At 37.8% G+C, this 26149-nt stretch overlaps 1 protein-coding gene across 1 annotated transcript in view; it reads right to left on the reverse strand.

Moving 5' to 3' along the window:
* Positions 1 to 26149, reverse strand: part of LOC138159013 (phospholipid-transporting ATPase ABCA3-like) — a 189955-nt gene that overhangs the window by 148385 nt on the left and 15421 nt on the right. The window contains exons 4-6 of the mRNA XM_069085363.1: positions 19931 to 20230; positions 15095 to 15212; positions 11522 to 11695 (exon numbers count right to left, since the gene is read on the reverse strand). Of these exons, the coding sequence (XP_068941464.1) occupies positions 11522 to 11695; positions 15095 to 15212; positions 19931 to 20230 (592 nt within the window). The remainder of the gene's footprint in view (positions 1 to 11521; positions 11696 to 15094; positions 15213 to 19930; positions 20231 to 26149) is intronic.

The following is a 26149-nucleotide window of genomic DNA, read 5'->3' on the forward strand; positions in this document are numbered from 1 at the left end:
AAAGGCAGAAAGAAAAAAAAGAAAGAAAGTAAAAAAGGAAAAGGAAGTCTGCTTTAATTTGTACTCTGAATCCATCAGCCCTATCTGGGGGTGGATATCATGTTATTCACAAGTCCTTTAAAATTGCTATTAATTGTGATTAATGGTGATGAAGTTCCTAAGTCTTTCAAAGTTGATTATCTTTACAATACTGTTGCTATTGCTCTCTTGCTTCTGTTCACTTACTGTTGCATATGTTCCTACAAGTCCTGGTTCCATGTTTCTCTGAAACCATCCCCTTCATCATTTCTACAGCTCAGCAGTATTCCATCATATTCACATTCCATAACTTGTTCAGCCATTCCCTGATAGGCATCGACTCAGTTTCCAATTCTTTGGTACCACAAAAAGAACTACTCTAAATAATTTTGAAAATATGACTCCTTTCCCTTTTCCAATGATCTCTTTGGAGTATAGACCTAGTAGTGGTATCACTGAGTAATAGGATATGTACAATTTAATAGATTTGTGGGCACAGTAACAAAATACTTCCAGAATAGCTGGACCAGTTTACAACTCCAACAATAGTGCATTAATTACTTGTTTTCCTACATACCCTCCAGCATGTTATTTTTCTGTCAACTTAACCAGTCTGATGGGTATGAGGTAGTACCTCAAAATTGTTTTAATTAGTATTTCTCTAAATATTCATGAATTAGAGCATTTTTATATGGTGATTGATAGTTCTGAAAACTGCCTATTCATGTCCTTTGAATATCAACTGGGGAATGGCTCTTCTTGTCATAAATTTTACTTTTACTTTAGAAATGAGATACGTATTGCAAATTCCCACCCCCCCCATTTCCTACTTCTTTTCTCATTTTACCTTCGCTAGTTTTATTCATGCAAAATATTTTTATTTTATTTAATCAAATTTGTCCATTTTACCTCCTATGAACCTATCTCTCCTTTGGTCATTTGGTCCTATGCTGATTATTTCTTCCATGCTTTTCTAACTTGCTAATGATGTCACCCTTTACGTCTAAGTCATGTACCCATTTGGAGCTTGTTTTAGTATACTGGGTGAGATACTGATCTCTAACTAGTTTCTTCCAGACTATTCTCCAGGTTTCCCAATAGTTTTTGTTTTGCAACCAATAGTCAGGATCTTTGGGGTTCTGTCATCATTTGCTTCTGTGTATCACACATGTAATGCATTTCCCTGATTTACCTGTTTCCTTGCTGATCCTGTATGTATCTCTTGCCAAAGATACTGGAAGTGGTTTGCCAATAGTGGTTAAGTGACTTGCTTAGAGTTACATGGCTAGTGAGTATCTAAAGTGGAAGCTGAACTCAGGTATTCCTGACAACAGGTCCAGTACTCTATCCATTGAGCCTCTAGTTGCCTCTGTCCCTTACCCAGCACCAAATTGGCTCGCCAATTATGACTTTGTAGTATGGTCTCTGATTAGTTACTGCTGGGTCTACTTCTTTTAAATCATTTTTTAAAAATCATTTTTAAAATCATTATTTACTTTGCTATTCTTCCAGAATGAATTTTGTTATCATTTTTTCCTCCAAACAAATTATTATTTTTCTAGCTTTTATTATAAAGTAATCCTTTGGTAGTTTTGGCAGATCATTGAATAAGTCCTTGGTAGGGTTTCAGTTGATTGCTATTGAACTGAGTAAGTGGTAGCCTGCTGGGAGCCTGTATAAGTTCAGAGTGTCTGAACTCTCACATCACCTTTGGTCTGATGTAGGGGGTGATGTCGAGGGTCAGCTCTGAGGGGTCTGCCATGGGCGTGAATCCAGGCCAAGGACCCCCTTGAGTCTTGTTCTCACCCACCGGGGCCCACTATATCTCAGGATGTTGACTCTCCCTCCCTCCCCCTGTTACTCATGCCCTGTGCAGGGAGGCTTGGAACCTTCTGGCCGTCTCTGAGACCCTGGCTGCTTAAGCAATATAGATAAGAAAGGGAACCATGGGAGTAGCCTCCTGCAAAGTTGCTAGTTAAGTGCTTTCTAGCTGAGAACAGATCATGCTGACCAAGGTAACAATAGGTACACAAGGGGGTGAATTACCGGGAAGTGGAAAGGAGATGCTGAGCTACATTTTATTTCTCTACAACCTTTTCTCATGGAAAAGCTTCATCCTCCCTACTGCAAAAGTGTATAAATATCTTGGCCTTCAGATGAATAAATGAACTTGTATTGACAAGCTTCCCACCTGGCTTGTGTCCATCATTGCACACTCTCCTGTTTCATGCTGCACTTCATTGATACAGGCATCAATCTGAGACTCCTGCCCTAGTTATTCTACTGCAGGCCTCCATACTGGGCTTAAAGCTGCAAAAGGCACTCATGGTCTCAGAGCCACACAGCTGTGTTCTGGAACTTACTCCTTTCTTGGTACCCAGCTAGGGCCCAAGTTTCCTCTCTGCCCTGGGTCTCTGAATCTGGATTGGGCAGTGGGTAACAGAGTTGCTACATAGTACCTGTTCCTGTACCCAGTGCTAGTTCAGGGATCCCCTGAAATCTCTTTCTGCCTCCATGCTTTCTGCCCTGTCTTAGCTCTTGTTCTCCATGAATGCTCCAGGCCAGATGTTATTCCTCACATCTGTAGACTTCTCTGTTTTCCCTAAGCCAACCTGAGCTGGAAGAAAAAATTACTCACTGTGACTTTTTATTGGATTTTTAAATCAGAATTTGTTCTAGCACACTTTCTAGATCATTGTAGAAAAGGGACAGTTTGTAATTAGGTTGTATTGTTTCGTCTCTTGAGGTACAGGGCTGTTCAGGGGAGGCTACTACCTCAGGTGAGAGGGTTGTCAAGTCCTTTTCAGGGCTGCTCTACACCTTTGGTGTCTACCTGCCACCCAACTCTCTCACCTGTGATTTCAAGAAGCTACAGTATGTGCAGCAGCCATATCCTAGTTAACTATGTCTATCCCAAGCATGTGAATGGATGAATGAGAACAATTTGCTCCAATGGCCATGAAGGCAACTGAAGCAGGAACTGTGGAGTGCTTAGAGCATTGTTAGAAATCAAAGAAACCAACACTGCATCCTGAGCCCTCATCAGTCATCTTGCCATTTCTCTTGCTACTAGACTGCTGACTCTGGGACAGTGACACTAATAATTTTTTTTAAAGCAATTGGGGTTAAGTAACTTGCTCAAGGTTACATGCCAGTTATTTGGTGTGGGTGGTAAGTATCTGAGGTCGGAACCAATCCCAGGTCTCCCGCCTCCGGGGCTGGCGCTCTTACTCACTGCACCACTTGGCCACCCTGATGCTGATAATTTTGTACATTTCTGCCTCGTTTAAATCCAATCTGTGTACGAATCAAAAGACATCACCCAAACTATTTTTATCATTTTTACCTACCTCAAAGTCCTGTGGTGACAGGCAAGTGACAAGGCAGCAGGTGCAGGTACACTGGGGAGCTGTAGTCACAACCCTGCACACAGGTGGCCAAGGTTATAGGGTTGTCTTCTCTCTGGAGTGGGGTTTGGCAGCCACCTCAGTGTCTGAGCAGCCTTTTTTTCAAGGACTGTGCTGCTCACCTTCTGGGCTAGGAAAGGTGCCTTAAAAACTGCCTGCTTCACCCAGTCCTGGCCTGCTTACCGTGGCAGGCAGGGACCTGTCCCTGTGGTCAAAATGCAAATAAATGTACAAAAACTTTTGTGAAGATGATTGCACTCACTATTGGTACATGGAATGTGCACATGTCTATGGACAACATGAAGTTCAATAGACCTGAAAGATGAATAGCTCTTGTTGAGAGAACTCAGTAGGAACTGCATCAAAATAGTGACTCTGAGTGAAACAAGGCTGTCAAATGAAGGCCAGCTTACCCAAGTCAGAGTGAGCTGGATACATATTATTCTAGAGTGTCTGTGGTGATGGGAAATGCGGTGAAGCTGGTGTAGGTAATCTAGTCAACAAGCTTGCATGTTTCCCAAAAGGAGTGAATGATAGACTCATGACAATATGATTCCCACAACGACAAACCCTGACGAAGTCGAAGTAAAACTTTATGAAGACCCGCAGACCTCCATCATCAGTGTGGTGAAAGAGGAGAAGCTCATCACTCTAGGTTACTGTAACACCAGAGAGGACACAGACTGTTAGACCTGGCAGGGAGTCCTTGAGAGGGACAGAGCTGGAGACAGCAAGAGCAATGGTCACTTATTACTGAACACTTGTGCATCTCGTGACCTTCTCATCACCAACACTGTCTTCTGTTTACCTAAATGCCATAAAACTTCATGAATCAAACACTGGCATTTAACAGACTATGTGATTGTAAGGAGAAGAAACAGAGAGGATGTGAGAGTAATAAAGGCAACACAGACTGCTGAACTAGTCATAGATTCATCTTCTCCAAGCTAAACATTTACATTAAAAAAAAGTGGTGGCTCTAAGACAAAACTACTACCAGAAGATTTGATGTCAAGAAATTAGAACACTTCTCAGAGTCTGAATAGACTTGCTAATTTTGAGAGAAATCTGAGTCAACACATAGTTAGACTTTGCCTTTTTCCTCAATAATTACTTTTTGGTAAATTAAATCAAAACCAATTTTCTGTCTCCTAGGTTAACAGAATAGCAGAGCCTAAGAATTGGAAGGGACCCAAAAACCCCATAATACCCACACCAGACTGAGAAAACTCTCTACACCTTCACTGACAAATAGTTGTCCTGCCATAGCTCGAAGATCTCCAATGAGAGGAGATCCTCCAGAGCTCTTGGACTAGCTCTGGCTCATCTCACTTTTGAATGCCCTTGATTATTACGATGTTTCCCTAAACCAAACCTGAAGCAACCTTTGAAATTTCAACTCATTGGTCTTTCCTAGTTGTTTCTTCTGAGCTCAACCAGAAGTCTAGTCCCCCTTTCATACTAAAGTCACGAGATACTTGATGACAGTCATATAATTCAAATAAACAAGTTTTTTTTTTTAAAAGCCTGCTGTGTGCCAAACCTCTTTGGAAGGCACTGGAGATAGGACAGTGTAGGGCAGGATAGGATAGGGATGAAAATAGGAATAGGAACTAAAACTATTATTTTAGTGGTATAGTGAACACCTAGGTGAGGAAACACTACCAGTTCTGGTCAGCATTGACTTGGCACCAAAAGGTTAAGTGGCTTTCCCTGGTCATAAAATCAGTATGGGGTAAACACAGGCCTGGAACCCAATTCTTTCTGTCTTTAAGACCATCTCTGTATCCACACCAAACCACTGTCTCTCTCCATCAGAAGAAAAAAATTCCCTGCCTTCAAGGAGCTTGATATTTTACTCAGGATAAACAATACATGGGCAGACAAGTCTGTATGAGATATATACATAGTATAGAAAAAGTGATTAGCTGGAGTGGGGAAAAGGGAAAAGCAGTAATAATGAGAGGAGTCAAGAATGACCTTTTGTAGAAAGTGGTACTAGAGCTGTGTTTTGAAGGATGCTATAATTTTTATGAGGTGAAGTTAAGGAATGAGAGCATTCTAGATACAGAGATAGCTCCATATAGAGGCTTAAAGATGGGAGCTGGAATTGTATGTACATGAAACAACAAGTAGACCAATTTGGTTGGAACACAAAATGTGTGAGGGGAAGGAATATGTTATTTCTTTGGAAAAATAGGTTGGAACGGACTCTACAGCATTTTAAATGCCAAACAGAGAAGTTTATATTTAATCCTAGAAGCAACAGCAATATAAACAGTATAAAATACTTGGAAGTCTACCCTCAAGAAACACACAAGAACTATATGAACACAATTACAAAATACTTTTCCCACAAAGAAAGACAAATCCAAACAAGTGGGAGAAACATTAATTGCTCATGGGTAGGCTGAGTCAATATAATTAAAATGACAATATTTCCTAAATTAATTTGGTTATTCAGTGCCACACCAACCAAACTATCAAATATTTTGTAAGGCTAGAAAAAAAAAACAATAAAAAATTCATTAAAAAAGTGAAGGTGACCTACTAGTACCAGATCTTAAACTATAGTACAAAGTGGTAATTATCAAAACAATTTGGTACTGGATAAGAAACAGATTATTGATCAATATTAGATACACAATATTTGGAATTAAGTGACTACAGTAATCTAGCATTTGGTAAACCCAAAGACCCAACTTCAGGAAAAAGTAGAAAACATTCTGGTAAAGATTAGGCATAGACCAATATCCCGCATCTATGTCTAGATTTCAAAGAGATCAAAGTAAAGGGAAAAATAGAAAAGTATTTGTAGCAGTATTTTTTTTGTTGGCAAAAAATTGGAAATTGAGGGGATGTTCATAAATTGATGAATGGCTGAACAAGTTGTGGTATATGATTGTAAAGGAATACTACTCTATTCTAAGAAATAATAAATAGGATGGTTTCAGAAAAATCTGAGAAGACTTAGATGAGCTGATGCAAAGTGAAATGAGCAGAATTAGGAGAACATTATCATAATAACAACAATATTGTAATGATGACTAACTATGAAAGTCTTGGCTACTCTGATGAATATAATGATCCAAGTCAATTCCAAAGGATTTATGATGAAAAAATGCTATTCACCTCCAGAGAGAGAAATAATGAACTCTGAATATAGATTGAAGTCTGATTATGCTTGGGTCAAATTCTGCTCCTGTTCTCTTGAATGGTATGGGGAAAAAAGTGTTCTTCCTGAACACGATGGCTAAAACTAGGCCCCAACTTTCTGCAGGGATTATTTAGTCTTCTCTTATGCAGTGATTCAGGCCTAACTTGTCTGGATGCTCCTCAGGTTATTATTATTATTATTATTTTTTTTTTGCTGTGGTCAGTGTTCCTGGACTGCTCTGCCACTGAAACCTTTCTTTCTCCTGTTAAAATGAGGTTCTAGGGACACTCCTCCCCATTCTGGGCTATGCCTTAGGCCTTTCTTCCTTTTTTGATTGCCATGGAATTTGGCCTCTGCTCTCAGCATTTCTCTAGTTATTTCAGAGTTCTTTTCTGGGGCTCCTTCTACCCGCCTTGCTTCATCTACATTCCAGGTTTCTTCAGGACTCTGGCAGTCTTTATGTGCAGCCCTCAGCTGGGTGGAGGAATTAACATCTATTTATATAACTTTTGGGGCATGTTTTTGGAACTTTACTGGGATGTAAGTGTGTGGAATTTGGGCTCCTCTAGGTCATAGCACACTGCTACCTTCAAACTGTGTCCATTGTTTCATGTTTTTCTACATTAAACTATGTTTGTATCACGTGTGTGTCTGTGTATGTGTGTGCTTGTGTGTTTTCAATTTTCTCTTGTTTATTTTAGGTACAGTGATTCGTTCATCTTCCCAAACCTTCTTTTCACATTTGTATATTCTTATCATATACCCCAATTATGAGAAACTGCAAGTTCCACCCCTTTCTTCCTCATTTCTATAGCAGTATATTACTTATTTTACCTTTCCTTCTGCTTCTCCTCCTTACATAACTCCCTCAATATCCTTTGAAGACATTAAGGCCCTGAAGGTACATTTGTTTCTTCTTCTCTATAAGAATGTTAGTCTTAGGGGCAGCCAGGTGGCTCGAGTAAGAGCACCGGCTCCAATGTTGGGATGACCTGGGGATCAAATCCGGGCTCAGATACTTAGCACCACACCCAGAAATAACTGGCCGTGTAACCTTGAGCAAGTTACTTAACCCCGATTGCTTTAAAAAAAAAGTTAGTCTTACATCACCATAAATTTACCTTTTTAGGCTTCACTGCACTTGTTTTTGCAATATTAAAGTTCCCACCCCCTTGATCTTTTTATCTGAAACGCTTGAAAGTACTCTATTTCATTTTTAAGGTATGTTTTCCCCTACAGAATTATTTTCAGCTTTGTAAACTAAGTTATTCTTGGTTGTAAGCTTATATATTTTACCTTTTTTGAATATTGTATCCTGAGAGCTCTTGTTTATAATAGAAGCTGTCAGGCCTGATATGTTGTTTCTAAATAAAAATAATAATTATCATTTTAATTTGTGTTTTATGGTTCTCAAAGCACACATATTAACTCATTTTTTTTCTAACAACTATCCTAGAAGGTATGTATAATTATTTCCTCCTATTTATAAACAAGGAAACTGAAGTAGCCAGGAGTTAAGTGACTTGCTGAGGACCATACAGCTAGTTTCTGAGGCCAAATTTGAACTCAGGTTTTCCTGATTCCAGGTCCAATGCTCTATTCACTGTGTGCCTTATATCTTTAAACCCATGGTACTTGAAAACTGATTTTTTCCAGATGGTTGAAATATTCTTTCTTTAATGTGGGTGCTTTGGTTTTTGGTAAAATTCCTTAGACTTACTTTTTTAGAGTTTATTTACAGAATGATTAGTAGATTCTATTTTCACTTTAGCCTCTGGTTTTGATTTCATTCATCTCCAGGCAGTACTACCCTCTGCCCCTGTGGCCATTTCCTCAGATTGTATGGTTCCTCCTAGACCCTCTATTTAAGGAGAGTTACGGAGGCCAGTCATGTCTTCATTTTTCTTCAGGCTGTACTCTGGACTTCCTCTACAATGTTCCCTAAAACTCTTCATTCTGTAAACTCACACTAGTCATGAAATTCACACATTATAACTACACTCTGCATCTGTGGCTTCTCTAATCAGATGGCTTAGAATTTGGCCATGAAGAATGTGCTTTGATCTTTTTTCCCTTTCAAAGGTATTAGTGCCAGGGCTTCCTTTAGGTAAGAAAATCAAAATTATTTCAGCAACCTGAGGTTTATTTCATGTTAGGATCGTTGTCCCTAGACTTCCATGAGCATAATGAAGCTAGGAAAAATTTCTGCAAACCCTGTTAGAGCTGGAAAATGTTAGATTAAATTGGGATAGATTCTGCTTTAGAGGAAGAGGCAGCAAAGGGTGTCAGTCTACTTTGACAGTCACAGAATGTTCTCTCACAGTGAAAATAAAACAAATCAATTCACTCTCACATAAGGTATATAGACCAAACTTCAAGGTAGAAAAGAGAATACTTAAATAACATTTGCACAAAATAGTTGATGAGAGAGGGACATGAAATATTTCATAGGCACAAAACTAAGAGTCCATAAGGTAATGTTGTTATAACATCTTGGCTTCATTTTGCTCAGCCTAACACTCTACCTAATTTTAAACCGTCTGTTATTTTCTTAGTCCAGAAAGGGTTTACTTTCCATGTACATTTCATTCCCTCAATTATGGATGGCCAGTTACTCAACAATTCTTCCTCTTCCTTAAAGCTGTCCTATGATCAATCATGATTCCAGAGGGCCGGTAATGGAGAATGCTATCCACCTCCTGAAAGAGAGGTAAAACACTTCTGGACAGTCCCATATTTGGATAATATAGGAATTTGCTTTGCTCAGTTCTGCACATTTGTTAAAAATGTTTTTATTTTTGAGTGGAATGGAAGGTAGGATGGAGAAAAAAATTTAAATTTTTTAAAGTTAAGTTTTTAAAAAGTGGGAGGGATTCAGGGGGAAAAGGCATGATTATCCCTCTTCAGGCTAAGCAACTAAGTTGCCCTTAAAAAGAGATTTTTGAAAGATTCTGCTAGTCCAGTTTGGAGTCATCTAAAATGTTCTTCCTTCCTGGATCTAAATCCAAAAAGTTGCTCGTGTCACTTTTTTTTTTTCTTCAAGTGCTAAGAGTATAGAAAACACACCAGTGCATGACTTTTCTTTCTTATTCTGCCTGAAAAGTGATTTATTTTCTCTAGATGCCAGTTGTGTTTCCTTCATCAGCCTGACTGCTGCATTGGCAAAATCAAACACCTTGATGTTCTTAACTTTTTCTGCTTCTCTAAGTTTCTCTGGCTTTTGTTGTTGTGAAGAGTTTACCTGAACCTTCTTCTCTAGGTCCTCCTGTTGTCTTGATTTGTGAACTAGGAATAGTCATTACTGGGATCCCAAACTACTAAGTTCCCAGCCGTGTATCTTTTTCATACTCTGCTGAAATGCCTTTTTTCCTGTTATGTTCCCAGATTCACATCCTAGCTGATCATTTCCATGATAACCATCCTGCCACTGATCCTTCCGGACAATTAAGACTTCTGGAAACCATGCCCTGCGTGAGTTATTGCACTCAGATCGGGAACCACGATGCAATGATATGTCAGCTGTCTCTTTGTATCACATGTATCACATCCCTCCTTTAATTCTCCTGATACAGGGGCTCTGTAGTTAACTGTAGTTAAACAGCTAACACTGTTTCTTTTGTTTTTCCCTTTGTTGATCATCACCCAAATTATCTCTATCTTATTTCCTATCTGAGTTTTCTTCTTAATATACAGTGCTATCCCACCACTGTTTATTTTACTCCTCTTCAGTAATGTATACTTACATAATAAACACTCTACATAAATCTCATTCCACCAAGTCTCTGACATACCCATAAGGACAAATTGGCTGGTTTAACCCATTTATTTTTTATATTTTCCATATTTATGTAGCTATTTGGGGTCATAAGTTTTTTTTTTCTGGATCCTTTTGAATTTCACTTCTCACAAATTACTGGTAATTTCTTCTAATATTCTTCTTTCTATGTTGCTTCTATGTAAAAAGCCAGGAAATGAAACTGGCTTCCTGATTCCAAGCCCATCACTTTTGCCACTACACCACAGTCCCTTTTTCAAAAGACATAATAAAAAAATCTAAATCTAAGATAATAAATTTCTAATCAGTACACAATTCACCATGGTTCACCACAGGCTCAAATCGTTGATACAGTACTTTTTTTTTTGGAGGGGGGAAAGCAGGGCAGTTGGGGTAAAGTGACTTGCCCAGGGTCACATGGCTAGTTTTTGGTGTTGTGTCTGAGGTTGGATTTTTGACCTCAGGTCCTCCTGACTCCAGGGCCAGTGCTCTATTCACTGTGGCACCTAGCCGCCCTTCTTACTGGCAAACATTTTTATCTTCTCCTCATGTCTACCATGAAACCCTTAGTAAAGCAGGTTACCCTTAGAAATAAGACACTGAACATAAATGTAATTATCGTAAAACCTTTTGTTTCGTACTAATTAAAAGCAATTTCTCTAAATATTGCAAAATGTCTGCACCAAAGAGCCAGAAACTCGATTGTCTACATAAGTTTGTAAACCGTAAATTATCATCATTATTATTATTTAAAACCATTGTTATGACCTCAATTGTACCTAGGGATTAAATCAGCAAAGAGAGAACTCTAAAGGTATTAAATTCAATTTAAATATTTTTAAAAAATCTACAATTTGCAGGGCACTGGGCTACAGTGGAAATCTATTTTTGTCCAGAGTTGTGATTTGGTGATGTAGGGAACCTTAGAAAAGGAATCTGTCTACCAACACAGGTTAGAAATTTAGAGGCTCAGAGTGTATGGAGGATTTAAATGACTTGCCAAGATCTATCAGAAGCAGGACCTAGTCTCCTGACTCTGAGATCCACTGTGCCATATTGCCTCTTATACTGGGGATACAAAGACAAAAAAAAAAGTAATCCCACCCTGGAAGATGTGCCATGCTTGGGGAGAGGGCAGGGTTGGTAATGGTGGAGAATACTTACCTGCACTTTCAGAGGCAATTAGAACCTGAATCCCCAAGAGTACTGCGACATTTGAGAGAAGACAGGAAAACAGCTTCTTGTTGAAAGTCATCACACCGTAATAGGAATGGATGAAAGGGTATGGGAGGTAGGTAATAAAGTAGAGAAAACCCCCTACAGCAGCAGCAGTATTGGCTAGAAATTTGGAAAGGGAAAACAGAAATTTTTAAACAATACACAATAACTTAAAGCACAAACTCCCTTTTCTGACCCAAAAAGGCAGCTATATAGTCCAGGTGTTTTTGCGGCTATCAAATACTTCACTCATAAAAACAGAAAGAAACTTTCTTCTGAGAATTGATCTTCTTTATCAAAAGATTATGATCTTTTACAACAACTTAAACAAGGATAAATAATTATGTTCATGGAAGTTTTCTTTTAAATGACTACTTACTAAGATCCAAAAAGTAAGAGAAATTCTCAAAGTGCAACATTATGTGGAAACAAATCTTGAACTCATAGAATTGGAAGGATATAAGGGGTGCCAGGACAGGAATCCCCATCTACAAAATTCAGACAAGTGGTCATTCAGCTTTTACTTAAAAATTTCCTGTGAAAGAGAACTTGCTACCTATACCAAAGCATTTCTTAGGGTTTTTGGATATTTCTAAAAAATTCTATAAGGTTTTTATAAATCAAGCCCCAATCTGCCTCTTTGCAATATGCATCTTAGATCTGTCTTCTGAGGCTAAAAATAACCAAGTCTATCTATTCTAGTCTATCTACTCTATCTGATGTGAGTAATCTGTCTACTCTATACAAAGTCCTTAAAATACTTTAAAAGCTCTCCCTGGCCCCTTCAAGTTTCTTTTGTTGGGTTTCTTTTCAAACTAAACATCCCCAGTTTCTTCACAAAGCCTTGTATAGGATTGTTTCAAGTCTTTTCAGCTTTCTGAAAGGACAAATCCTGGTTTGTCAATGTTCTTTCTAAAGTTGAGGCATGCAGAACCAAGTATAATACTCTAGAAGTAAAGCTTACAGGACAGAATGTAATGGCACTATTTATTGTCTCCTGGTGCTTCTTCTGACATTTCCAGGCTACATGACCCTCAGCAAATCCCTTTTCCTTCCAGTGTTCAAGGCAATTCTTTAAGATGATAAATCTAGAGTAGATGCCAATTTCCACTCATGGAGGGAATTTCCTCATTGGAAGTACCCTAGAATAGGTATCTCACAAGGCCAGTCCAAAAAACAACCTCAGGAAATGAAAATTCTGGTCGGAAAGTGCAGCTCTTGGGAACACAAGTAGTGTACTCATTTCTTTTATCACTTGAAGGTAAATGAAGATAATTCTGGCGAGTGATAAATGTACTTATACAGATGTCGGATGGCTTTTTTTACTACCATTCTTTTACTATATCAGGACTCTGGGCTTACTGCAAGGGATGGACTGATTATGAAAAGTAAAATTCAGGGTTCTCTCAATGTTTCACAGCATGCTAACTAGACACTTACATCTATTAAGGGTGAATGTAGGAAGATGAGTTAGGATGAGAATTGACAAGGTGAGATGTTCTACTGTACACATAGTTTTTTTTTTAGCATTCTCCTCAGCTGGTTGTTAGGACCTGGCCTTGTTCTCATGTTGAAGTCCTGGGAGCATAGCTGTGGGATCTTGAATCCTTTTAGGATGGGTTGGAGTAAATTACTTTGCCCTAGGTAGAATACATTTGCCTTATCCATCTAGCTTCTCTGAAAACTATTAAATACTTCTGGAATTCCATATTTTTATGCTATCCTAATTAGGTATCTGGTAGACTGAGTATTGGACTTGGAGTCATGAAGACCTGAGTTCAAATCCTGTCTTAAGATACTGTGTGACCCCAAGTAAAGCATTTAATCTCTCCAGCCTCAGTTTCCTCATGTGTAAAATGGGAACAACAACAGCACTTACTTCTTAGGGCTGTTGGGATGATAAAATGAGATCATATTTTAAAAGTTTTGGCCAATCATGAGGAACTCATATAAATACTATTATGATTATAGCTCTGTATGGGTTCTGGGAGTAGATGACAATATCAAGGTAGCCAACCATTTCCTGGACCAGATCTTCTAATACCACATTCATTAATGTCTAAAAACTCTGGGGGTACTATGCAAAACAGACAGTATAATCCATCATACATTTTATATGACCTATAGCTCCACACCACCTCAGGCACCCACAAAGATGCTCCCAACCTTGATGTTGCCATCATTCATAAATATACAACTTCCATGATTATGAACTTTGAAATACCCTTATCTGAGAACAATCTATTGACATTCTACATTTCCTTCTGCCTTATAAAACTACACTCTATTCTTTATCTAATGTTACCTCCATTCCCTAGACCCTTCAATTCTCTCTCGGGCCATCAGTACCGTATTACCTATACTCTCATCCTTTACCCATCTTGACCCCCTGGTGAACAAGTTCATCTCTAAGTTATCCCCTTATTGAGTTCCTTGACCTTTTATTGAGTTCCTCGACCCTTTGTCCTGTTGCCCAATTGTGTCCTGTAAGTCTCAGTCTTAGATCACCCCACCATATACTGCTTACACTCCTAAGCATGTGCTACATGTGCTGCTAAAAAAAGGTAAAGAAAAGCATGCAACTATCCCAACTGGGTCCAGCACAGTATTGTTATATATCCTTAACTGGTCTGCCACTGCTGCTAGGCAATCTTTTTATACCTCCCTAATTAACTCACTATCTCATTCTCTACAGCAGATCTTCTTTTTTTTTTTTTTTTTTAAAGCAGTTGGGGTTAAGTAACTTGCTCAAGGTTACACAGCCAGTTATTTCTGGGTGTGGTGCTGAGTGTCTGAGCCCGGATTTGATCCAGGTCATCCCGACACTGGAGCCAGTGCTATTACTCGCTGAGCCACCTGGCCGCCCCTAAGCAATTGGGGTTAAGTAACTTGCTCAAGGTTACACGGCCAGGTGTTTCTGGGTGGGTGCTGAGTGTCTGAGCCCGGGATTTGATCTCCAGGTCTTCTCAACACTGGAGCCGGTGCTCTTACTCGCTGTGCTACCTGGCCGCCCCTACAGCAGATCTTCTAAACCTTTTTTATCTCTCCTCACAATACCCTTTCCCCCATCCTTTAAGCTGGCAACCCTGGTTGGTAATTTATGGGGAAAAAACACTGAGTGCATTCACTGGGAGCTCCTTCTCCTTCCCTCTTCTTCATCCTCATATCACCACATGCTTCCTGCCACTATCTCCTCTTTCATCCCTGTCTCATCAAGGTTAACCTCTCTACATAAACAAGTGATCCCATTCATTCTACTCCAACTTTTCCAACAGATTGCCCCTTAAACATCCCCACTTTCTCATTTATCTTCTATCTCTCCCTATCTACTGGCTGCCTCCCTATCGTGTACAAACATCTAGACATTTTTCTAGAGTCTTTACAAAATCCCAATTTAACAAACATTTATTAAACATCTACCTTGAGTAAGGCAGTGGTAGATACAAAAAAAAAAAAAAAGAAATAGTCCCTGCCCTCCAGGAGCAGGAAAATTTAAAAAACTTGGGTTTCTGGACTCACCAGAGTTGAAGAATGTGCTGATCATAAAGCTGAAGAATATGGAAACAATGGCAGAGCACATCAGAAAGAAAAACACCAAAGATCCTTGACTGTGTTGGATTACTGGCAGGTATATAATCTACCATAAAAAATCATAATAAGTCAATTTAGTTATAGAAATAAGAGTGGTTTATAAGAAGACAAGGTAAAATGGGACAAGGAAATAGACTTTTAAATACTATAGCATCCCTAAAGCAATTAGCAGCTATCCATGGTCTGAAATACAGTAAAAGGGAATGTAACTGAATTACTCACATCTACAGGAAAGGCAATCTTCTTGAGCCCCAAAATTTCATCGAATATTTCCCTAGAGACTAAGTAGATATGATCAACCTCATGACTTCCACAGTAGAATCGTCAGTAATTGCCTTTCATTTACTTAATAACGTTGGAACCACCTACCAATATTAGGTTCTTTTCCCAACAGGCAGCAACCTAGTCCCTGTATTCTACTTCACTATTAACCCTCACAACTGCATTCCCTTAGTGTGAGTGGGGAGGGTCTGTGGAGCTTCTATGTGTCTGCCCCTTGAGGATCCTCTTTTCTCCTGCTATTTCACAGGGTAAGGCCCTCAGTTATACTACCCAACACCTTGATGCTACATTATTTGACGTTACATCAATGTTGCTTCATGTTCTATTTAATAGAGTAATCTCTCTCACTCAACAATGAAGTATTGCCCAATGAAACTGAAACAACAACAAACACAAAACACTTAACACTTGCCTTGTTAACCAATATCAGAGTTATCAAAATGATGGCAAAAAGAAGAAACGCAAAGTATATGAAAAAATAGGAACTCCAGAGCAACAGATTTTTAATTCCCGTTATTCGGAGGTATTCCTATTAGAAGCCAAAAAAAAAAAAAATAAAAAAGTTATGTGACCTAGCATATTTCTATGTAGATAGAAAACTATTTCTATCAAGGATTGCATTAAAGGTACTTTTTTCTTTAACTCTTACACTGGTTTTTAGAAAATCTGTGATGTCTGTTCTATGGTGCCCAATTTTATCCCAATTACGGATCAGTAGAAATTACTAAAACCAGAATACAAGTAGAAAAGGAATCTTATAGGGAGATTAAAAAGTGATTTTCCTAGGGGCGGCCAGGTAGCACAGTGAGTAAGAGCACCAGCCCCAAAGTCAGGATAACCTGGGATTGAATCGGGGCTCAGACACTTAGCACACACCCAGAAAAACCTGGCCGTGTAACCTTGAGCAAGTTACTTAACCCAAATTGCTTAGGGGTGGCCAGGTGGTTCAGCGAGTAAGAGCACTGGCTCCAGTGTTGGGATGACCTGGGGATAGAATCTGGGCTCAGATACTTAGCACCACACCCAGAAATAACTGGCTGTGTAACCTTGAGCAAGTTACTTAACCCCAATTGCTTTAAAAATAAAAGTAATTTTCCTGAACCATAAATACACCTAAGAAATCACAAGTAATAGAAGCATCTCATTTTTCAAATGTAACAAACATTAGTATTGGTTTATTAGTATATTGAAACAATGTACATGGCCAATAGGTGGAATGAAAAGAATAATACTTGTTTTTTGAATGGGACATGAGAAAGACATGTTACACTGCATAATTATGAGGCTACAACATTTTCAATATATCCAGGTATGATAATTCTCTAGCTTTTAGGTTATGTGAATTATTTTAGGTTATGCTAATATAGTTATATAATGGTTATATAATAGTTTTTAGTTCTTTGCATACTTTGTTTTTTTGCTAAAGAAATCAAAGGTTTAAAAGACTATCTCAATTCAATACTATTCTACTATTATAAAATGATGAGGGAAATGGTTTCAGAAAAACCTGGGAAGACTCAGGCTGGAATGATGCAGAGTGAAATGAGTAAAACCAGGAGAATATCATACACAGTAGCCACAATACTATAATAATGATCAGCTGTGACTTAGCTATTCTGATCAATATAATGATCCAAGATAATTTGGACTCATGATGAAAAATGCTATTCACTTATAGAAACAGAACTGATAAACTCTGAGGGAAAAATGAAGTATAATTTTTCCACTTCATTTCTGCAACATAGCTAATATGGAAATGCTTTGCATGACTTCACATAAATAACTGATATAATATGGTTTGCCTTCTCAATGGGTGGGGGGGATAGAGAAAGGGAGAAAATTTGTAACTCATAATTTTAAAAAATGAATATTAAAAATAAATAATATTTAAAAAATAAATAATATTTTTCCTCTTTAAAAAGACCACCACAGGAGAACATGTTGAAAAAATCAAACTCTTAATCTGAGAAAGACAAAGGCTATGAGGCATATAATTATATAAAACAATGCATGAATTAAATAAGTGTGAATTTGTTCATTAAATTTAAAAAAATTGAACAAGGGAGCAGACACTTGAAGTAGTTTTTCAAATATAATGTGTAATAATATATTTTGGAAAACAACCCAAAAAGTGATAAAAATTGAAGACAATTAAATTTTTTAAAGGGTTAGATGTTACATATTCATTTTGGTCTATTTGTATAAATTAGGTTAATGCTTTGAAGCAAGTCAGCAGGTGAACTGGAATCATGTGACTGATTTCTTAAGCAACTTCTTGCCTAAAAGAAAGAATTGCCAACTTCACTCCTTGTTTAATTCTTCATGGGACAAATGGAGATGCCCTAAAAACCAACCATAGCTTCAAAATCCCTTAAAGCAACTTGATACAGGAATGAGTTCAGAGTTTCAAAATACAAAGTCATTAGGTAATAGGGATTTAACTCAGGTATTAAGAAGCATTTACAAGAAGTATAAAAGAACAAGATGATCATACAGGAAATATTGAAAATGAATGAAAAATTCGTTTGGGGACTACCTGGGAGACAAGACTTTCAAAGAAGAGAGAGGGTCTCAGCTTAAGGTGGATGGTATGTTAATAACGAACTATTAGTAAAGTACTTATTTTCTTCTGTTTTCTCTCCCAGTGAGAGTGATTTTTAAATTGGGAAAGGCAGAACAATAACAATTAGGAGGGAAATAGAAACCAAAGAAAAGTCTTGGAAATAAAAGTCTGATAGAAGTGAACTGTCTTTGGTCATTTGAAATCAAAGTGTGGAAGAATACAGACCACTAAAAGCACTGGTAGATGTGATTGCTAATAATGCTGTTGCTGATTGTGAAAGATCCTAGAGAAGAGGAAAAGGTATTATAAATCTGGCAAAAGGCAAATTCTGTCTCAATTAAAAAAAAGTGGTAGGTTGCTACATTGGCCTTTGATGTCTGGCAAAGTTATGAACACATTATTAAAAGGGAACAGTGACCGCTAAAAGCCAGCACAGCTGTATCAAGAATGGGTCAGTCATGGGGTGGCTAGGTGGTGCGGTGAGTAAAGCGCTGGCCCTGGACTCAGGAGGACCTGAGTTGGGTTCCGGCCTCAGACACTTAGCACCCAAACAAAAAAAACTAGCTTGTAAACCTTGGAGACTTCACTTAACCCCAATTGTCCTCAAAAAAAAAAAAAAAAAAAAAAAAAGAATGGGTCAGTCGACTAATCTCATTTCTTTTGGACAGAATAACTGAAAGCAAATGAGGGAAATGCAATATATATATAGCATAGTTAGATTTAAGCATCATACAAATATTACATATCTCTGTTCTATTTTTAGTCATTCTGTCAAAAAGCAAAATGAGGTTTCTAAGGTATGAACTATTCTTGAAGAAATTATCAGTCCTTTAAAGCTATCCTTGTGCTTGAGAGGTTGAGATACAGGTTGGATGGTAGCAGATTTGTAATGCAATAATCAGACCTAAAGAATCTGAAAAGCCTGGAAGAAAGTCACTAGCTGAGTAGGAACCTACCTTTGGCTCTGTGTTGTTCAATATTTTTATCAGACTTACTAGGATAATGATATAGATGACATGAATGTCAAATTTGCAAGTAACACAAAGACAGCTAATACCTTAGGTGACAAAATCAAAAGAGGTTCCTTGTAGACCTAGAATAATAGTTAGATCAAACAAATTTAACAGGAATAAATATGATACTCTATATTTGCATTCAATATAATCAAATTTAAAAAGGGAAGGACAAAGGGGAGATGGTTTTACCAATGAAAAGGAACTGAAGTTTTGAGGGAGTTTTTTTTTGTGGATAGCATCTAAATATGAGTTAAAAGTGTGACACAGCAGCCAAAACAACTGATGTTTTGCTAAGCTGCATTAAAAAGGCAAAGTGTCCAGAATGAGGTGGGTATAGCAATAATGTAGTTTATTTTGAGTCCACATTTAGAATATTGTATTCAGTTCTAGATTACATTTTAAGAAAAACACAGAAAATTGGAAGCATGAACAGAAAAGGGTAACCAGAATGGTGAAAGAACCAAAGAAAATGCTGTACAAGAATGAATTTAGAGAACTGGAAACATTTAACCTGAATGAGAGAAGATTTAAGGAAGACAGGATGGTCTTCAAGTATCTGAAGAGTTGTTATATGGAAAGTTAATTAAATTTGCTTTACTTGGTCCCAGAGAATACAAGTAGAAACAATGAATGGAATTTTCGGAGGTAGATGTTAGTTACTATGATGACAGATTCCTAAAAACTATAGCTAGCCCAAAATAAAAAGGTGTGCCTGAGGTAGTAATATGTTTCAACTCACTTTAGGTCCTTGAGCAGAGGGTATATGACCATTTGTTGGAGGTGCTACAGAAGGGATTCTTGATCATGTATAGGTTATATTAGATGGCCTCTAATGTCTCCTGCAAATTTCAGATTCTGTTTCCAACATCCCACAGCATTTCTACCAAATATAAGTAGATTTACCTGCAATCTGCTTTCCTTTTCCCACACAATAAAATGAATCATGCTGAGGATGATTATGGAGAAAACAAATAAAACTGTCAAAGGTAAAAAAAAGGAGAGAATAGTATGGAAATGATCAACAGAAGTAGCTGGGAATGGAAATCTCTTTATAACAACAGAGGTGGTATTAAACAGGTCTGCTGCAATATTTCTTGCATGGTATCGCATTATGGCTCTATCAACAGCATGTTGTACAGACAGGAACCCTTCAGCAAAATACCCTGAATAAGGAAAGAGAATAAATGTTATCAAAACCTTGATCTATGCCACATTTTATAACTTACAAACTTTTCACATACTTTAGCTCATATAATGTTTATTAATAACCTTGTGAGGTATTTTCATTTTACAGATAATGAAACAGGTTCAGAGAGAGTAAGTGAGGTGTCCAAAGTTCCAGAAAAAGACAATTTTAAAGATAAAATTTTCTTTTTGGAGGGGGTAAGGCAAGGCAATTGTGGTTAAGTGACTTGCCCAAGGTCACATTAAGTAAGTGTCAAATGTCTGAGGCCTGATTTGAACTCAGGTCCTCCTGAATCCAGGGATGGTGATCTATTTATTGGGACACCTAGCTGCCCCAAGATAACATTTTCTAATGCCAAGTTTAGCATCCTTTTCACTATACTAAAGATGTGCAACACAAGAGGTTGAAAAACACCTCCCATGATGGTACTTTTTATTCTTAGAGCAAAAAACAACTGAGATAAAAGGCATCTCCAAAGTCACAATTCTTATTCCAAAGTCTTGACTCGAAAATTACAGTATCTTATTGTGAATAGAATTAATGAAACCTTAAGTGATATACTGAATCAGCTAGTAGGGAGAGGGTCTGGAGTGGGGAGGGGGCAGAGTGAGCTAGAAATAAATACCCAGAGAAATTCCTGATAAATCTAGTACATAAAAATCAAGACAGGAATTGAAAAAGTCCTTCACAACAATGACAGCGATAAGGGTTTAGCACTGGAAATGACTTGGAGAACATCTTTAATCCCCTGATTTAAAAAAGTTTAAAGTTTTCCTCTTCATACATGTTTTTGTTACATCTTCTCATGCCTTAGCAATATTCTGGATTACATGGTAAATGTCATAGGACTTCGAGAAAACTCTCAATGTCAAGTCCTTATGTATATCCAAAGCTGCAATTGCCTGGGCAAATGTAATGCATAAATAATATGCCTTGAAATTTGCAATCACTCACTGATAGTAGGTTGTAGTAGTGACTTAATGTTAGGAGAAGGGTAGACCATTTTACATTTTAATTAAAATCATCCAGATGGCCAAAATAAGCAGAATCTTGAAAGTAATGCTGTTATCATTACAAAACTTCTCAATTTCTTCAACTTGTTCAAAGAAGATGGGGGTAATCCATGTCTAGATTTAGCAAAAATAATGCAAGGTTACCTTGCTGACTCCTTTCAGTGCTCTAGGATTTTCTGAGTTTTGCACAAGAAGAGGTTTTAATTGTCAAGTTCCAGATGCAATCACTCAAAGCAGAAGAGTAATTCTATTTTCCAAAGCTTTATATGCTAGCATAGTTTTTTCTTCCACCGAGATGTAGTCAAGAAGGCATTTTTAAAAATAAAATAGGTCAGTTTCATCTACATCAAAGATCTGCTACCACATGTAAGGCATCTATTATTTTTTGCAAGAACTCTGGGAACCTCTTTGCTGTTCTGATATCTGTAACAGTAGCCTTTCCTGATACCTGCACATTATGAAATCCTGCATGACTTTTAAATCATGTAGACCAATCACTGCTTGCTATACATACCTGTGTTCCTTCAGGAGATCCTTACCTTTACCTTTATATCTTCCAAAGAGGTTTGAGCCTCAGGTTGAATTATCACCAAGCTTAAAGGAATATTCTTCTGAATCTGGTCTTTTAATTCATATCTATAGTCAATAATTTCTTCATCTCTAGAAAAGCACCTTCTTTGTTTCAACCAGTAAGTCAACTTTACATAAGCACTGCTTTTTTCATACTTCTTTATCTAGGCAACATCCTTCACTATGGCAATCACAGTCGACACCACAAGACCAAGTTAATATGCTACTGGTGACAACTTTTGTCCTTCATATTTTCTAATTATTTTTATCTTCATTTCTAAGTCTACTGATTGCATTTATGAGATGGTTCACATTTTCTCTCAAGCACATGTCTGCTGCCAGCCAAAGTGAAAATATATAAGGATCACTATTAAACACAGGGAAAGGCACAGTATCACTCACTATCTATGTGGGAACTAACATTGAAATGCTTCTCAGCTTCACACTTCCATTTATGCAGGCCACATCATACAGCATCTTATCATATAACATCTGCTTTGCATTAAGGAATTTTCGTAATTTTCTTTGGGATTGTGGACTTCTACCAGAATTCTTTATGTAAAGCAAAATTTGCATAATGCAAATTTGCATAAAGTAAGAACTGTCTTCCTTCCTTCCTTCCTTCCTTCCTTCCTTCCTCTCCCTCCTTCCTCTCCCTCTGATCACATAGGGAATCACAACCTTACCTGTCTAAAGGAATGAAAATTGTGATTGTTGAAACCTCACAAGATATCTTGGAGTTTATGGCTAGATAGGCTAGAAAAAATGGCTGTGCCTTTTCTTCATGGATTTCTCATCATCACTTAGTCTGGTGCTCTCTCTTGATCTTTGTTATGGGGAATTGGGCTGTACTGTATCCTCTTTCTCCACTATCATTTCTGTTCTCTCTGTAATTTCCATTAATAAAACCATAAATGTTTCTGATGTTAAACCATTTGAAAGTGCCAAGGATTTGGTGATAAGCACTTCCTTTTGACTCCTTAGTAGTGATGGTTGCTGAAGAAATGAAAGTTGCAACTTTCCACAATGTTGTACTTCCACAATGGTTGCTTCCCTGAATAATGACTGCAATGGCCCTGCTGGAAGCAAGGCCAGTAATCTGAGCAAGGGGACTCTCCTATTTCTAAGGCTCCTGGGTTTATCCACCCACTTCTGGCAAGTGACCCGCAGGTGGTATTATTTGTAACAGGAATGATGGTCTCTTCTCCTCTTCTGCTCATCCACATGATGGCTGTTAGAAGTAGGGCTAGTGGTCTGGGGGGTGTTGTGATTCTCAAGTGTTCTTGGGCTCTCTCTTCCAGGATCTGAAGGGAGGTGGTGTTCACTGGACTCCCCTGACATATGTTGCCTCTTCCCTCCATGCCTTAGCTCAGTCTGTACTCAAGAGTCTAGAATGAATTACTCTCATCTTATATACTTCTCCTCTTAGAAAATTCCTAGTTTCTTTTAAGCTTACCTAAAGTTGACACTTATTCCATGAGGCCATTCCTAATCACTTCAGCAAGTAATATCATTCCCAAATAATCTTATATGTAATTATATATGTGCATATATACATATACATGTATGTATGTTATCTCTTCCTATGGAATATAAGTTCCTTATGGGCAGGGATCAACTTTATATCCCTTGTACTTAGTCCAGTCCCTAACATATAGGAAGTGCTTGAAAATGTAAGCTGAATAAGTGATAGGTATAAAACATTCCAGAAGAACTAGTAACAGAGTTGGGGAGAGAGCTGAACTTCAAATGTTAAACTGAGAAGTTTATATTTTATATGAAAGGCAACAGAACTGACCAGATAGGGAATCAACAAGGTCAGACCTGCACTTATGGAAAAAAAACCTTGGCACTGTAGAGGATGAATTGGTGAAGATTGAGGCTAGAAAACATTAACGGGATTGTTACAACAATGTAGATAAGAAGTAAGGCGGTGGCTGTGTGACCGGAGAGAAAGGTTCATATACCAGAGATGTTGTGAATACAGAACTGGCAAGATTTGGCAACGGATCAAGATACATGATGTCAAAATGAATAGTCAGGATAGCACTGGGATTATGAACCTGCAAGTGTCAGAATGGTGCTTCCTCTGACAAAAATAGGGAAGTTTGGAAGAAGAGCAAGTTTTTAGGGGAAATATAATGAGTGCTGTTTTGGTAAGATTGGCAAGTTTCTAGGATATCCATTTAAAATATCCAATAAACACAGAGTTGGTGATGTGGCACTGAAGGCTGAAGGAAGAAATCGAGATTGGATATTTAGTCTCCCAAGTCATCCAAATGAAAATAAAATAGGAAATGACATCATCAAAAAAAGATATTGTAGGAAAAAAAGGCTCACAGAGTTTTGGGGAATATCCATAGTGAGGGGGTATGATATAGATGATGAGTCAACAAGAGAAACTAAGAAGAAGCAGTTAAACAGGCATGAGGAAAACCAGGAGAGCGCAGTGTCACGAAACCCAAGAAAGGTAAGAGTATACTGGAGGGAAGCATGTTCCACAGTGTCAAATGCAGCAGAGGTCAAGAATGATGAGAAAAGGGTAAGGTCAGCACATATACATAATAAAAGATGACTGGGTACTTTGGACAGAGAAGTCTCAGTTGCGTGATAAGGTAGGAAGTCAGGCTGCAAAAAGGTTGAGGAGTAAGTGAAGACGTGGAAACAATGAGTGTTGGCAATATTTTCTAGGAGTTCGGAAAAGGAAAAGAGATATAAGGGCAATAACTACAGGAGATGGGAGGGTCTAGAGAAGATTTTTTAAGGATCGGAGAGATTTGAGTACCCAAAAGAACTGGGAAGAAAACAGTAGACAGAGAGAAAGAAAATTGGACAGAGGAAGATGGAGGGTGCCAGCTCCTAGAGAAGGGAATGGGATCAAGGGCATTAGGGTTGGCTTCAGCAAGGAGAAAGCACCACCCCATTGCTATGGGAATTCTCTATTAAATACAGTTAATTTCCTAATCCATAAAACAGAAAAATGCAAAATGGCTTTCAGTCCTATGGAGTCCTCTTTCATTTCTGTAGTGACAGTGGCAGAGTAGCAAAAAAAAGGATATAGGGAATGCTAACTCAGCTGTTATACTGTCTACAGACATTTGATGTTAGTAGTTTAAGATTCTGTCATAATCACCAACAAGCCGACATACTTCTAAAGGAGTGGTATCACACCTGTCTTGATATTCTAGTTATTAATGAAACGAGAAGACAAAAGAATGTTATAGTTAATAAAAAGATGGCTCACAGGTACTCCATGGAACAGGGAATAAAGGAGATAGCTTTATCTAATAATTTCACTTATCTTCTGAGTTGTAGGAACCTTTCTGCTCCTCTGAGCACTTGTTTTTCACTTACAGAAACTTGAAGATCCATTTAAATACTACCACATAAACTCTGATTAATAATCTCATCACTGTTCTGAAATGCTAGTATTGCCATGGGGGATTTGGAAAACAGCACAAATGTCTTTCATATACATACTGAATCCCTGTGAACTTGATGAAGCTTTAATAGCAGCCTTAACTCAATCTGTCTCAGCTTTGCTGCATGCTGTTGTACAAACTGCTGGGGTCCTCAACCTCCTGACATTCATACTTCCACACTGTTTTATCCAGTCTCCCTTGAATACAAACTTCCCTGTACTCAGTGCTGATTTATTTATTTTGGCTGCAAACACCAAGCCCTTGTCTTTCATACTCCAGGAGCAGAAAGGTTCTTGGAACTCAGAAGATAAGTGAATTACCTTGCATGTGTGAGTGGCTCCCTAACACCAATATTCCTGATGCCAAATCCACTGCTCTTCCCATTACCCTATGCTTCCTCCAAAAAGTGATGTAAGTCCAAGTAAAAACTGTGAAGTGCTATATTTATATTATGGTGCTACTTAAGTTATTAGGGAGATGAAATGTCTCAAACTTTAAAAGTCTTAATCAGAAAAAAAATTACAAAGGTGAAAAGAAAAACCCTAACCAAATACCTTCCTGGAATAATATTAATTATAATACTAACTATAATGTAATTATTTCCCAAATAATTTTTACTTAACCAACTGTACTCTCTTTGGTTTTGATCTACCCCTGATTGTTCAGTAGAGACAATATTTCCATTCAGCTTCCATAAACTCAGAAGCCTAGATTTTTAAAGGGGCTAGACTCTTCTGAACCATAAACAATATAAATTAAAAACACAAGATTAAATCTTTTAAGCCACAATGATAACTAAACATAAAGATTTCACCAAATATTGAAAAAAGCCCAAGCACATCCATAAAATGCAGGTAAACAACTAAGCTATTAAACAAAATAATAAATGTAAGTTCGTTCTTACCAGGTGCTCCTCCATCATGAAATTCAG

Source organism: Petaurus breviceps, unplaced genomic scaffold, assembly GCF_028583685.1.
Source record: "Petaurus breviceps papuanus isolate PSGF00001 unplaced genomic scaffold, PetGlider_PUasm1.0 175, whole genome shotgun sequence".
Taxonomy (NCBI): Eukaryota; Metazoa; Chordata; class Mammalia; order Diprotodontia; family Petauridae; genus Petaurus; species Petaurus breviceps.